The following is a 15,154-nucleotide window of genomic DNA, read 5'->3' on the forward strand; positions in this document are numbered from 1 at the left end:
GCCTGTTCCTAATAGGCTGTGCCTGTCCCTATTATGCCGTGCCTGTTTCTAATGAGCTGTGCCTGTTCCTAATAAGCTGTGCCTGCTCCTAATCGGCTGTGCCTGTTCCTAATAGGCTGTGCCTGTTCCTAATAAGCCGTGCCTGTTCCTAATAAGCTGTGCCTGTTCCTAATAGGCTGTGCCTGTTCCTAATAGGCTGTGCCTGTTCCTAATAGGCTGTGCCTGTTCCTTATAAGCTGTGCCTGTTCCTAATAGGCTGTGCCTGTTCCTAATAGGCTGTGCCTGTTCCTTATAAGCTGTGCCTGTTCCTCATAAGCTGTGCCTGCTCCTAATCGGCTGTGCCTGTTCCTAATAGGCTGTGCCTGTTCCTAATAGGCTGTGCCTGTTCCTAATAAGCTGTGCCTGTTCCTAATAGGTTGTGCCTGTTCCTAATAAGCTGTGCCTGTTCCTAATAAGCTGTGCCTGTTCCTAATAGGTTGTGCCTGTTCCTAATAAGCTGTGCCTGTTCCTAATAAGCTGTGCCTGTTCCTAATAGGCTGTGCCTGTTCCTAATAGGCTGTGCCTGTTCCTTATAAGCTGTGCCTGTTCCTCATAAGCTGTGCCTGCTCCTAATCGGCTGTGCCTGTTCCTAATAGGCTGTGCCTGTTCCTAATAGGCTGTGCCTGTTCCTAATAAGCTGTGCCTGTTCCTAATAGGTTGTGCCTGTTCCTAATAAGCTGTGCCTGTTCCTAATAAGCTGTGCCTGTTCCTAATAGGTTGTGCCTGTTCCTAATAAGCTGTGCCTGTTCCTAATAAGCTGTGCCTGTTCGTAATAGGCTGTGCCTGTTCCTAATAGGCTGTGCCTGTTCCTTATAAGCTGTGCCTGTTCCTCATAAGCTGTGCCTGCTCCTAATCGGCTGTGCCTGTTCCTAATAGGCTGTGCCTGTTCCTAATAGGCTGTGCCTGTTCCTAATAGGCTGTGCCTGTTCCTAATAGGTTGTGCCTGTTCCTAATAAGCTGTGCCTGTTCCTAATAGGCTGTGCCTGTTCGTAATAGGCTGTGCCTGTTCCTAATAGGCTGTGCCTGTTCCTTATAAGCTGTGCCTGTTCTTCATAAGCTGTGCCTGTCCCTAATCGGCTGTGCCTGTTCCTAATAAGCTGTGCCTGTTCCTAATAAGCTGTGCCTGTTCCTAATTAGCTGTGCCTGTTCCTAATAAGCTGTGCCTGTTCGTAATAAGCTGTGCCTGTTCCTAATAGGCTGTGCCTGTTCCTTATAAGCTGTGCCTGTTCTTCATAAGCTGTGCCTGTCCCTAATCGGCTGTGCCTGTTCCTAATAAGCTGTGCCTGTTCCTAATCGGCTGTGCCTGTTCCTAATAAGCTGTGCCTGTTCCTAATCGGTTGTGGCTGTTCCTAATAAGCTGTGCCTGTTTCTAATAGGCTGTGCCTGTTCCTAATAAGCTGTGCCTGTTCCTAATCGGTTGTGCCTGTTTCTAATAGGCTGTGCCTGTTCCTAATAAGCTGTGCCTGTTCCTAATAAGCTGTGCCTGTTCCTAATCGGTTGTTCCTGTTTGTAATAGGCTGTGCCTGTTCCTGATTGGCTGTGATTGTTCCCAATAGGCTGTGCCTGTTCCTAATAGGCTGTGCATGTTTCTGATAAGCTGAGCCTGTTCCTTATAAGCTGTGCCTGTTCCTAATAGGCTGTGCCTGTTTGTAATCGGCAGTGCCTGTTCCTAATAAGCTGTGCCTGTTCCTAATAGGCTGTGCCTTTTCCTAATAAGCTGTGCCTGTTCCTTATAAGCTGTGCCTGTTCCTAATAGGCTGTGTCTGTTCCTAATAAGCTGTGCCTGTTCCTAATAGGCTGTGCCTGTTCCTAATAAGCTGTGCCTGTTTGTAATAGGCTGTGCCTGTTCCTAATCGGCTGTGCCTGTTCCTAATAAGCTGTACGTTTTCCTAATAAGCTGTGCCTTTTCCTAATAGGCTGTGCCTGTTCCTAATAAGCTGTGCCTTTTCCTAATGAGCTGTGCCTGTTCCTAATGAGCTGTGCCTGTTCCTAATCGGCTGTGCCTGTTCCTAATAAGCTGTGCCTGTTCCTAATAAGCTGTGCCTGTTCCTAATTAGCTGTGCCTGTTCCTAATAGGCTGTGCCTGTTCCTAATAAGCTGTGCCTGTTCCATATAAGCAGTGCCTGTTCCTATTTTGATGTCCAACTTTTTTTTGTGCCTGTTCCTATTTGGAACTGGATTTTGACCCTAATCCCGCTTTATACATATAGTAAACGTACCAGCGTTAAAATTGCGGTAGCGCTTGTGAATTCCATATTTGCGGCTAAAGTCAAGGGCGAAGGAACGGAAATTCTGTGATCTCGTCTGATAACATCAATGACAAAAGAAAGATAGATAAATCTGGTAATTACACAAAGGAAAACTGATGGTACGCAAGTCGACTCAAAAGGCACACGCATAACCTATGCCAGACTGGTCACTCAACAGTGGAGGATCGTAAACGCAACATTTTCAATAAGAATTAAAGTCCAGTGTTTCCGTGGCAGTTTCGCTTTCGCATGGTTATATATTCTCGCAAAGTCTATTTCTTTCGCTGATCTGTGAGCCGTGCATTTCATAGGAAGTTGGTGGTGTTTTAGACACCTAATAAAAAATGAATTCTTGAAATTCTTCTGGACGGCTCCGTCTGCTAACTTCCTTTTGTCTTTTAACGCCACGAGAAATTCCCACGCGATGACCCCATGCAACTTCTCCTCAGCTAATGTTACTCTAGCCTGCGTCGCAGACATTCTTCACGTCCGGCTGCAACGCAGGCTAGTGTTACTCGAGGTCTAAAATGTATTGGTGGACGACGAAAAGCTCTTATTAAAGAGCTCGCAACTAGGGCTTGCGCTTTCGCTAGTCTAAGTTTGGAGCTGTGGCTGAACGTCGTTATATTTTGAGAGGCGTGGAAAGGTTCCCGTGATTTTCTCACGCTTACAAGCATATGTTTCATTAAAAACATGCAGGCGTGACCACGAAACGTATGTTCAAATTGTTTATTGCAATGTGGTAGGTCAACTTCGTTTTCACATGCTGTGCGACCGTTATGCCGCGACTAAAACTCATGGCAAATTTAGCACAACAAAAGATAAATAAACAGGTTTACAACGCAGCTATCTTTCATGTATAATGGTTCATAATTATTCATAACACTCAGTAAAGGAAAAAAAAATCAACACTTAGTTTTAGTCACGTGCGTTATCGTCTTAGGGATGAATGAGCCAAGTGCTTGAATGTCTTTGTACAAACTTCGTACAACATGTCCTGCTACATCCGGTCCGGGTTTTAGGATTCGGGGTCATATTCCGTCATTCCGTCATTCCGGCATTCCAGCATTCCATCGTTCTAGGTTTTAGGGTCATGCATTTTGAATGCTGACCTTTCGTGCATAGCAGATGAATGTAACAAGCGCAAGCTGTAAGAATGTGGTGCAGACTACCTACACTTGGACGTCATGGATGGGTATGTATCCTGAATCTAAACTCGAAAATAAAGCGGATGTTTGAAAAAAGATAGACTACTAGCTAGGATTCCTGTTTTCTTACGTGACGTTCTGTGCACCTTTATGATGGATGTGAAGACCTCCCAGAATTCTCACATGATCAAGCAGAAACTCAAAATTTTCTCGAAGAACATAGAAAGTCCTTTATTTCAGGAAATCTTATCTCACTTGTTAGTCTTTACGACAATCACGATGCAAGAAGACAAATTGAGACGGATATTCGAAACCACGTTCAACGTCTCCTCGATCAAGGTTTGACACGATCAGTGATTGTAGAAATTAGACACTCACCTGGTACAGGTGGCTCCACTATAGCGCGTCGTGTTATGTGGGACCTTCACAGAACCTACCCCTGTGCAATTCTGGAAATAATGACTTCTCGCTATTATTTCGATGAAGACAACATGTTATCCACCAAATTTGCTGACCGCATTTCAGCATTAGAGGAACTTTGCCATACGTCGCCTTTGATCCTAATTGACGGAAAACACTCTGGATTGATTGAAGCTCTTTCAAACAAGCTCGTACGAATGCTCTGCAACAAAGGTAAACGAGCCCTGTTATTACGCTGTAAACATGGATCAAAGTCAACCAAAAAGGCAACCCAGGAGTCTTCTCATGTTCACCATGTATTTGATGTGAACGTTAAGCTTGAGGATTCGCTCTCTGATCTAAACGAGTTTCAATCCAAGTACAAAGAATACATTGCTCAGTCGTTAAGTGGGAATCAAGGGCAGAAGCTATGCCGTGTCTTTCATTTCCCCCTACTTGCAATGATGGAAGAGTTTCAGCCCAAGCTAAAAGGGATAATTGAAGACACTCTGGACGAAATGGGAGGCATCCAACAAGAAATAGCAATGGTCGTGGCTTTCTTGCAAAAATACGCAAATCATGTAACACCAGCCCTCCTCCTGTATGAAGCATTTAAAGGGTACATTCGCGTCTCCAGTGACACGCCTATTACCTATAAAGACATCAAACATCTGTTTACAGAGCACTTGCTCAATCTGATGGTGCCTACAGATCCTCCTAGGCCAAAGGAAGAAAAAGTATAACAGAGAAAGCGCCGCTCGAATGTTACACTCTTCAGCATCCGCTGGTTGCGGATTTGGTTCTGAAAAAGGTTTTACAGGTCCAGGAGTGTGATCTCTTTGGAATAGTGAACAAGTTCCTTCAGTTACCTATTTACCAGCACGAATGCTTCGTGCCCCTCTTTGAAGAGCTGTTTCTCCACAACAAGTATGGGCGAAAAATCAAGTTTTCAATTTTGTTTGAAGAGCTCAAGCGTATGGATTCAGAGCACGCGGCAAGAATCTTCTGTGAGGCTGCTGTGAAGACAAATGACGCCGCTGTATATGCTAACGCAGCAAGATTTCTCGCTAAGAAGGAACCACCGTCGTTTTCGAAAGCAAAGAATCTCATTCAGTGTGCTTTTAAAGCCAACAATTCAAAAGTACGACTGCGCAGCTTGTATCACACCAAAGGCCGCGTTCTCTTCCATGAAATGAAGCGTGAGATTCACTCTGGCCTAGTAAAAGATCTAAAGAAGCTCGAAGACCTAGCCAGTGTAGTACTGAAGGCTTATCACGAGGCACGAAACTTTCCACCAACCTATCCTCATCCTCTAATTGGTGAGGTTGAAGTTTGGCTAGCTTGTATCGAATGGATTATGAAAAATCGTTGCAATCGTGACTCTAATCGAACCTTGAAATTTCTTACCAACCAATCACCATCTTTCTTCCGGACCTGCGTCAGTGACTCATTTAATCTACTGGATGTCGTGGATGAAATCTGCCAGAGTGTCCCTAACCTTACAGATGCCGAAGAAACTCAGCGACTCAGTAACAGTGCTCGATTGCCCCTAATTTCTAACTTCAAAAGAGGACTTTCAGTAACTGGACGACAGCGAAATGCAGATGATTTACTTGAAGCTTGCAAAGCATTGTGTAGTACTCCTAACTTCCCGAGATCTTCACAAGTAGAGCTGAAGAAGCTTCAAGCCCACTTTATTCTGAGTGGCGATGATCCAATTGACACTTTAAACCGCGAGATCCTCGAGTATTTGTTGAGACTTCTGGAGGATCTAGTGCTGGCAGAGAACGATTATAGGCTCGCATACCATCTGATGAAGGTTTGTGTCTTGGTGACTGGGAAAAGATGTTACAGTCTTGAACAAGGTCTTACTGTTAGCGAGAAGTGGTGCGATGCATATCCTCACGATTGCCTCCCTTACTTTTACCAGATGACCATCTACTTTTTACAGATTCTTGATGGCAACTCACTTGAATTTACACCAAAGTACACCAAAGTATTGAGGATGTGCCAAGAGAAGTCCCAGAACCATTTTCGAAGCACTCAGTCGACGTTGTTTGTTGGCAAAGGAGGGCAAGGGATGTCCCGTCTTATCACTCGCAATACGCTACTGCGAGGGGAAACTGACTATGTTACAGACGACTCCGATAAAGTTACAAAGTTTTGGCGGGTGGATAGTCGAAAAAAATTGTTGGAATGCAAGGGAAGAATACGTGTCTCAGAACAGTCATCCGGTCGTCGGAAGAGCCATCCTCATATTGAATTGGTGCAAGGAAATCTTAAGCTCTACGTCGGGAAAAACGCAGACATCGGCAAAGTAGAAAGAGACTTCAACTCGGGAACGTTGGTGTACTTTGTCGTTAGCTTCAATCTCCATGGTCCGGTTGCCAACGGGATCACTTTCATACCACAAGAACCATCAAACGGTTGACAGAAGTGTGGGGATCAATAGATTGAAGGAGGCAATAGTGGAAAACGCTGGTCAAATATAGTAGAACAGTTAAATTAGCTCCTTGAGAGAACTAAAAAAACTTTGTAACTTCTTACTTCTTTGACGGCCTCATGGTTTGGCAGGGGTTTTGCATGATAGATGACTATCAAGTGCAATTCCCAAACTTGACAGTATTCGTAAACACAGTGCATCCATATTCTAATATTTATAAACGTAATTTGTTTTAATTTTGTCAAAAGTAATCTCTGTATTAATATTATGTCAACAAGTGGGGTGTGGAATCACGTCTCATCTTTAAAGAGGGAAATGAGATTTTCTTTTAAACCTGGAAAGTAGCAGACGCTTTATAATTTTTACAGTTTTGATGTCATTTTCGATTTGAATAACTTTCTTTTTATAATCGTGCCCTATTGTGGTTTTTTCTGGATTATAACCAATCAGCATTCCGTATAGCTTTCATAAAGCATTTTTGATTCAGCTCTGAACTTAGCTTAAGGTATGTGCTTCATCAGAATGTATTACCTGATTTGACCGTAGGATGAGCTTATTCTCATGAAATCTGAATTACCTGAAATTGGCTATCCTTAAAAAAGGCTGAAGTTGTGACAAAAATTCTGGGAATCAGAGACTGAGAGGGAGTAGAAAAACGGTCCCAATTTATTAGCTACGGTAACCATCAGTCCCTCGGCGTGTGTTATTGTCATTACCAAGTAAAATTCGATTTTTTCGGTGAAGAAAATGGACAAAAACGTCACTTTATCTATACTTTTGCGACTTCTACTATCATTGTCCGGTAAAATAAAAAATGGCCTATCATCCTTTCTCCCCCACCGCCTTTAGATGTCAGGCAAGTGGGGAGGCAACTTTAGAAAAAAAGCTCTTTTTCGATTGCCAAGATTGGAGTACTTTAAGCTCGCACTTGGTCAAAATTAGAGATTCCATCAACAGCGGATCCTGTTTTATCTCAGGATGGTTACCATCAAGAAACGAAAGCGTAAGTTTTAAACTTCGTTTCAAAGTGATTTAAAGTCTTACAGTACATGGGGTCCTAATTGGATTTAGAGTAACAGAGCTGGCTACTCAACTCAGCTGAACCTCCTATTCATTGGAAGAAAAAACGCTAAAATCGATTCATAGCTGAGGGAAAAAGTGAAAAAAAAAAAAAAAGAAACGCGGAACACCGGTACCAGACTGAGCTTGGCTTCTATTCTTGCTGAGAATGCATATGAAAGTAATGGTCAAACAAGAGAGCCCGCGGATATGTGTCAGTGGATTTGCTTCAAACAACAAAATGGCTGCCAAGTCGTGTTGCTCGTGCAAGATTGGACCTTCTATTTTGAACGCCGACCTTTCGTGCTTAACAGATGAATGTAACAGGCTGTTAGAATGTGGGGCCGATTACCTACACCTGGACGTAATGGATGGGTAAGTGGCTAAACCATTGAAATAAAACGAGCACTGTTCTCAGAGTACGATATCGAGGTCGCGATAAAGGACTTATTTTTCTCGCGTGACTCGCGTTAAGTGCATATCTAACCTCACATCCTATAAGTTGATGGAAAGGCTGGGACAATCTTTATGTGTAGGCTCTTAGGAATTCAGAAGAAATCTTGATTACTTCTACAGGTGCTATGTATTGAATCATCAAAATTGTGAGATGAAAAATTTCAATCGTATCACGAGCATCTGTCAGATCGAGTCCTATGATTTCCCGTTTATTACAAAACGTTCTCCTATTAACACCACAACAATGCATTTCCTCTTCAAGTCTCGTTATGTAGTTAAAATTGCTGCACTTAATTCACGTTTCTATAGGCTATTCAAATTGCTACGGCCATGCATTTTGCTAGTTACAGACCGCACTGCTAACAGAACTCATGTTGCATGATTCCACTTGCATATAGCATAAGCCATGCAATGAGGGCTCATGAAATTCTCCAGAGTTCCCTTCTCTTCCAGTCGTGTGCAAAAGATGACCGCTGTTGGGTGAAGAATGAGTGGAAATCATGACCAAAATTCCTGTCATGGCATGCGCAGTATCAGGGGCATTCCTTTTTATTTCAATCGAGTTCATGTAATTAGGCATATCCTGACTCTTCAAAATGTTTGAACCTCAAAACATGCTGTTTGCTTTTATGAAACACAGGACATATTGTACAAATCCTTTATTTCCATTTGATTCTGTTAGATAGTCTTTTAAATACAAGAAAATAGATATTGTCACCAATGAAATCATCAGTAGTAAGATAGATACAAGGGGTCTAACCAACAAATGTAATTTTTTTAAGTCAATATTTTACTTGCTTGATTTACAAAGGTCATTGAGTTTATCAGAATAAGTTAACCATACATGATTATGGGAAATAACGGTAATTTACCTTATTTTTTGTAGTCATTTTGTACCAAACTTGACATTTGGTGCTCCCTTAGTGAAATGCTTGAGAAAGAAAGTTCCTGATGCTTTTTTCGGTAAGTGAAGAAATTTTTGTGATCAAGGTTACTGTCAGTGGTAATGATCAAAATGAACTTTAGGTTTATTAAAAAGGCAGATCATATCAAAGCAAAAAGTATAACAAAGAGAGAAAACATTTATGATGATAAAAAATTAAGGAATGATTGTTTTATCATCCAGCCTTAGAGATAGACAAGATTTGTGTTAGCATCATTTAGATTTATAGCTATCATTATCTCAAAAAAATTAAGGGTGTTACCTTATTTATGACTTAGACCCCATTGACTGCTCTTGGAACAATATTTATGAACATACTAGAAAATTAAATTGAGGAAATATTTATTTTGAATTGAGAGTAATTTTATAGCAGTCTCTGAGTACGAGTTAGATCAGGCAAGATTCTCACTGTGTCAAATATTTGACTTCAGATATGCACATGATGGTTGCAAATCCAGAGAAGGTATGGACTGTCATTTATATTTAATCTGATTATGCACAGATATTTTACCATAGATGCTGTGGTGTACATTTATTCTGGGCTTAAATGGTTTAAAATTAGTTTCATTGATTTTAATTTTGTGTAAATTGGTATGTTGTATGCTGTAAGGGTAACCTTCCCTCCCTTAACGCATGCTCACCAAACAGTGGCATAATAATTTGAAAAAAGCTTATTAAAAGAGGGTACGATGATTCTTTGATTGGTTTTAAAGTCATGCATGATGTCAGGTATTGAATTAAAATAACTAAGAAATTCATGAATTTTTTTTTTAATTATGTAGTGGGTGGATGACATGGCAGATGCTGGGGCTGACCAGTACACCTTTCACTTGGAAGCAACAGGTTGGAATGATGATATTAAAACTTTGTTAATCATTGTGAGTTGTGGAAAAAATAAATTTTGATAAACAAAAGTGTCATCCCTGACAATAATTTATAATTATTATAATGATAAATTATAATGTTAAAAGTGTGGACCTGAGACCCTGTTTTTGTTTGAATTATGATTTTTCTATTATAAAGTAATTGGTTCTTGACAAAATTGATATTTGTTTGTTTCTAGAAAAGCCAGTGGACTTAATAAATCAAATTAAGAAGGCTGGAATGAAGGTATTAACAAAGATAGCCATACATGTAGATTTTGTTGCAAAGAATGTAGTAAAAGTAAAGTGAGCAGAAATAGTTATTTTGCTAGCATGGACAAGAGGATTGGTGGGGAGCAAGAGTAATTATTGCTATAGTATTTAGGTATATATGGTAGGCTGTTGAAATCTGAAAATCATTCCAGGTCCGCAACCCTTTATGCCTAAGTTCTAATTCAAAATTAAGAAAGATTTCAAGTTTGCATGATCCACTGTCATAATTCAGCCCCCAGAGTTAGCAGAACCTTATTTGTTGGGAGTATATATATTCCCTACATATCCGGGGCTTTTGCATCAATTTGCATGACTTTGTTTGAAGATGGACATTTTTGTATGATAGGTCACTTTCAGATCAGTGAGCATCATTTCTGTGATAAACTGGTTTATGTGGTCTGCTGGCCTACAGGCCCCTGTATAGATGTTCTCTTTTGTATGTGTTTCATTGGTAGTGTAGTCAGAATCTTCATTTTGTTACACATTGCTCATCCTGCACACTGCAATGCACCCAATTTTTATACTGGACTTGTTTGACTGCAATTTATTTTAGCTTGAGCGCAGACATGGTAGTCTTTATGTCTGGTAATAAAGGATAGAAATTGAGAAACCTAGAAATTGAGCTTTATACTGTCTGCTCTAATATTAACTTTTAACATCTTCTGTAAAGGTTGGTGTTGGCATAAAGCCTAACACACCAGTTGAAGCTGTCCTGCCATTTGTGGAACTGGTGGATATGGTTCTTGTTATGACAGTGGAGCCTGGATTTGGTGGACAAAAGTTTATGGCAGACATGATGCCGAAGGTAAATTTCTCAGACCAGATATGTAGTCTGTAAGTTACATTAATGCAGGGATAAAATACATGATAAGGTATACTATTGAAAAATGAATACCAATGGAATGAACTTGGAAGAATGTTAGGATTGTTGATGGGAATTAGATCATACCCTCTCAGACTGATCAGGAAATAGGGCAAACTCTAGGCAAAGTGTATTCTCATAAGAGACTGATCGCCTTTTTTTCTTGCCATAAAACTTTAAAATTTAAGATGATCTTAAGTTCATGAGTGTAAAATGGTCTGAAACATGGCCAGAAAGAAATTGCTTTGAAATTTGTGGTAACCGTTATATTCACTTCATGAAGTGCTTTCAAAAACTGATGTTTAATTTGTACCATATAAGGTATTATCTTCCTCTTTTAAGACACTTATTTTAAGGGACCACAAAACTGTTTCTTAAAAATTTATTTATTTTGAGTTTAACTTAATATTAATAATATTTTTTTTCTCTGGCAGGTCAAACACCTAAGAACCAAATATAGGGTTTTAGACATTGAAGTTGATGGTGGAGTAGGAATTCCTACAATTGAAGCAGCTGCTCAGGTATCTAAAGATTATGTGCCAACTTTTTTAATTACTGTTCATTTCAAGTAAGTACTGGACAGAGTGACCCCATAAGTGAAAGCCAGTGGATAGAGATAATAATAAAAATGGATTCTTGCCTAAGCCTTGTTCTTAAATTTGTGGGTCTACTCAACACCAAAATTGGAGCCAGGGATGCATTTTTGTTTCATGCATATGATTCCAGAAATAAAAGAACTTGATCAAATTAACATGAATTACTAGTATGCCTTATTTGATTCTTATTTACTTTATATTTTGTCTTGTATGGGTATCAAGTCACTCCATTGACCACTTTCAAAAATGGCTGCTGGAGTAATAATATTCTTTTGTTTAAATTTAAATTAGCCTTTCTGGCCTCGCTTGAGATAATGTATTCTTTTGAATTTTGTACTGGAGAACGAGGCCAGAAAGGCTAATTTAAACTTAAACAAAAGAATATTAATCCGGCAGCAATTTATAAAAGTGGTCTATTCACTCGAAATCCAAAAATGAAATTGGAGTTACCGGGAAAAGGCATTGTCAGTAGTTTACCATGTGACATTTTGTGAATGTTGACCACAAATGTTTTTATAGTTACTTGAATGTACAATTTATAGCTTGCCACATGGCCATTGAACTTAGGCAGCCAAATTGGGGTCTTTTGCTAAATTTAAAGTTGCTAAAGTTGTTTTCTACCAGCTGTGGTGACCCAAATGGTCACAGCTTTGAGCAATGTCATTTTAAAGGTAACCTTAAAGTACTACATATTGTGTTTCAAAGGCAGGGGCCAACATGATCGTATCTGGCAGTGCCATCATCAAAAGTGACAAACCAAAGGAGGTGATTGATGCCTTGAGAGCAACCACAGAAAAATGGATAAAGATTAACAGTGAAACAAGTCAATGAATCAGTTAGTTTGTCAGTGACAGCTACAGGGAAATTTTCAGCTTTGAATTTTGCTAAGAAAGACCAATGGTCATATATTTAATTGGAATATTTTTTATTGTTTATATTAAGCTGCGAGAACATTTCATATGAAAATAGATAAATTGCCAAGCGTTACGGTACGTGAAATTTGTTTATATCCAGGTGAATATATATTGTTTTTCAGCGCACTACAGTTTGTACATTTACACGTAGCTGTGTCAGGGTTACACTTATCCTTCATAATCATTCACCAACATTCCTACAAATTGCACTCCAATGTCTAGTGTCACATATTTATCTATTTTAAGTACTCCACCCATTTCACCTCATACAAAAGATTTAAAATGGAAACTTGTAGACCGTTAGGTAAAATATAAAAATTGTAAACCCTCTTAAGAAAAAAAAATCTGATGGTGCTCAAATGAACAATTTAACCTTTAACTCCCATGAGTGACCAAGACAGAATTTATCCAGACAGTATCAGTACAATGTCAAGCAGACAAGTGAGGAGAATAAAGAAGAACATTAATCAGCCAATTAATACAAATTATGTAAATTTTCTAATGACAAATTCTTCAAACTAACATAAGAATTGTATGGCAGACAGTAAGGAGGGGGGCTTTGGGATATTTTTGGTTTTGACTGTTTTTTGGATCGGGTTTTGAGTTTTGATTTTCACGGCAGTTTGTGGATTTTGGGTGTTTTTGCATTTGGTTTTCGGTTTTTCCTTTTTGACACCTTAAAGGTGAAAATGTAGCGGTTTTGTCAGGTTTGCATGCGGTTTTCGGTTTTGCTGCCTTTTTTCGTCGGTTTTTCGGTTTTGGGAGGTTTTTTCCTCCGGTTTTGCGGTTTCCCAGAGGTCCCAATGCCCCCTTCAAGTGAAAGCCAGAGGATAGAGATAATGATAAAAATGGATTCTAGCCTAAGCCTTGTTCTTAAACTTGCCATGGGTCTTAGTCATTACTAAAATTGGAGCCTGGGATGCATTGTTCTACTTATGACTTCCAGAAATAAAGAACTTGATCTAGTTAATGTCAATTACCGTATTTACCCGTGTATAATGCGAACTTATTTTTCCCGAAATGAACACCTAAATTCGAGATGCGTATTATACACGGAATCCTTTGTTTAGGCTGACGCGACATTAGAATAACAAAGACACATAAGCGTGCGATGTAATTGGTCTTTAATTTGAGGGTAAACTAACCTACCAATGACATGTTAACAATTTGGATCCTTGAATAAATTTAACTAAGTATTTAAGCGAACAGCTGATCAACAAAACAGTTACTGTAATCTTGAGCAATCAAACGTAAACATGACTACAAAACTCGCCGGAACCAAGCGTCAAAGTTACACAGTGTCAGATAAGTTACGAATCATCAATTTCGCCGAACAGCATGGAAATCTCGCTGCTGAAAGAGAGTTCGGAGTATCTGAAAGTAATGTTCGCTTATGGCGGAAGAGCAAGGAAAACTTGAAAAAGATGCCTCGGTTGAAACGAGCAAATCGTGGCAAAAAAGCTGCATGGCCAGAACTTGAGGTTGGTCTCCTCGAATGGATCACAGAGAAACGGAACAATGGTCTCGCCATTTTACCATCGCTGGTGAGGCTGAAGGCCCTCGACATGGCAAAGAACGAGAAATATGGGATTCCACAAGGGCAGTTTAAAGCAGGCAACCACTGGTGTCAGCGTTTCATGAAGCGTAATGGCTTGTCTCTTCGCCAAAAGACAACTCTTGCCCAGCGGCTTCCAGATGACTATGAGGAGAAAATCGTGCGATTCCACCGCTACATTATCGATCTTCGCAAAGAGCACAATTATCCTCTTCATGTTATTGCTAACATGGACGAAACGCCACTAACATTTGACATGCCGCCAAATCGAACCATCAACAACTCGGGAGAGAAAACGATCAAGATTCGTACTACGGGTAATGAAAAGAACCGCATTACAGTCGTGTTGACCTGTGCTGGCGATGGAAGCAAACTGAGACCGATGGTAATCTTCAAAAGAAAAACTCTCCCAAAGGTTGCCAACAAGCACGGAGTTGTAATCGCCGCTCAAGAGAAAGGTTGGATGGACGGTGAAGGAATGAAAACATGGATCGACAAAGTTTGGTGTTCGAGGAGAGGTGGCCTGGGGAGAAGAAGAAGCCTGCTTGTTTGTGACGCGTTTGAAGCCCACGTGACCGAAAGAGTGAAAACAGCACTGACACGAGAAAACACGAACTTAGCAGTAATTCCTGGCGGATTAACCTCGATCTTGCAGCCGCTGGATGTCTCTTTAAACAAGCCGTTTAAAGATGGTGTTAGAAAGAGGTGGATGGAGTGGATGGCGGAGGGAATCCATGAATTTACAGCGAGTGGCCGCCAAAAGAAACCATCCGAGGAACTGATCCTTTCGTGGATCGCAGGAGCATGGCAGGACATTTCCGAAGAAATGATTGAATCCTCATTTCTAAAATGCGGGATCACCAACAGCCTTGATGGATCCGAGGACGACCTAGTTTACGAGGCCAAGGATGACTGCAACAACGAGCTCGATGACTCGTTTGCAAGAGAACTGTTCCAGTCAGACTCCGAGTCCGAGTTTGAAGGATTTGATATGTGAAAGATGTTGTAACCATCATTTCGTTAGTTTGCCAAGTTAATTGAAATAAATAATGTTATACAATTTTACCTTCTTGTTGAGTAGTTTATTTTTCTTTTTTCTCAAAATTTGGTCTGAAATTGGGATTCGTATTATACACGGGCCCGCATTATACACGGGTAAATACGGTACTAAATATGCCTAGTTTGATTCTGGCTTATTTGATATATCTCTTTGTCAAGTTCAAAATTTCCATTTGACGACTCAAACGGATTTTCATAAATTTATTCAACTTCTTTTACCATGAAAACTTTGCTAACGTCATGATCACTGAAGCAATAGTGAGAACTTAGTGCCACTGTCACAAGAAAAATTAAAT

The 15,154-nt window shown here is 40.1% G+C and overlaps 2 protein-coding genes across 2 annotated transcripts; both read left to right on the forward strand.

Moving 5' to 3' along the window:
* Positions 1-3,585: 3,585 nt before the first annotated feature.
* LOC111336664 (uncharacterized) lies at positions 3,586-7,458 on the forward strand (the record flags this gene model as incomplete). Its single annotated transcript, XM_088740105.1, is given in 2 exon segments — positions 3,586-4,569; positions 4,572-7,458. Coding segments are annotated over 2 exon segments (2,679 nt in total), but the record flags the coding sequence as incomplete, so codon positions are not given.
* LOC111336663 (ribulose-phosphate 3-epimerase) lies at positions 7,414-13,224 on the forward strand. Its single transcript, XM_022942788.2, has 8 exons — positions 7,414-7,712; positions 8,680-8,756; positions 9,168-9,199; positions 9,519-9,579; positions 9,800-9,846; positions 10,543-10,677; positions 11,169-11,255; positions 12,036-13,224. Exons 1-8 carry the CDS (start codon positions 7,507-7,509, stop codon positions 12,159-12,161), a joined length of 771 nt encoding a protein of 256 aa, XP_022798523.1. The 5' UTR covers positions 7,414-7,506; the 3' UTR covers positions 12,162-13,224.
* Positions 13,225-15,154: the final 1,930 nt, after the last annotated feature.

The sequence above is a fragment of the Stylophora pistillata genome, chromosome 12 (assembly GCF_964205215.1).
Source record: "Stylophora pistillata chromosome 12, jaStyPist1.2, whole genome shotgun sequence".
Lineage (NCBI taxonomy): Eukaryota > Metazoa > Cnidaria > Anthozoa > Scleractinia > Pocilloporidae > Stylophora > Stylophora pistillata.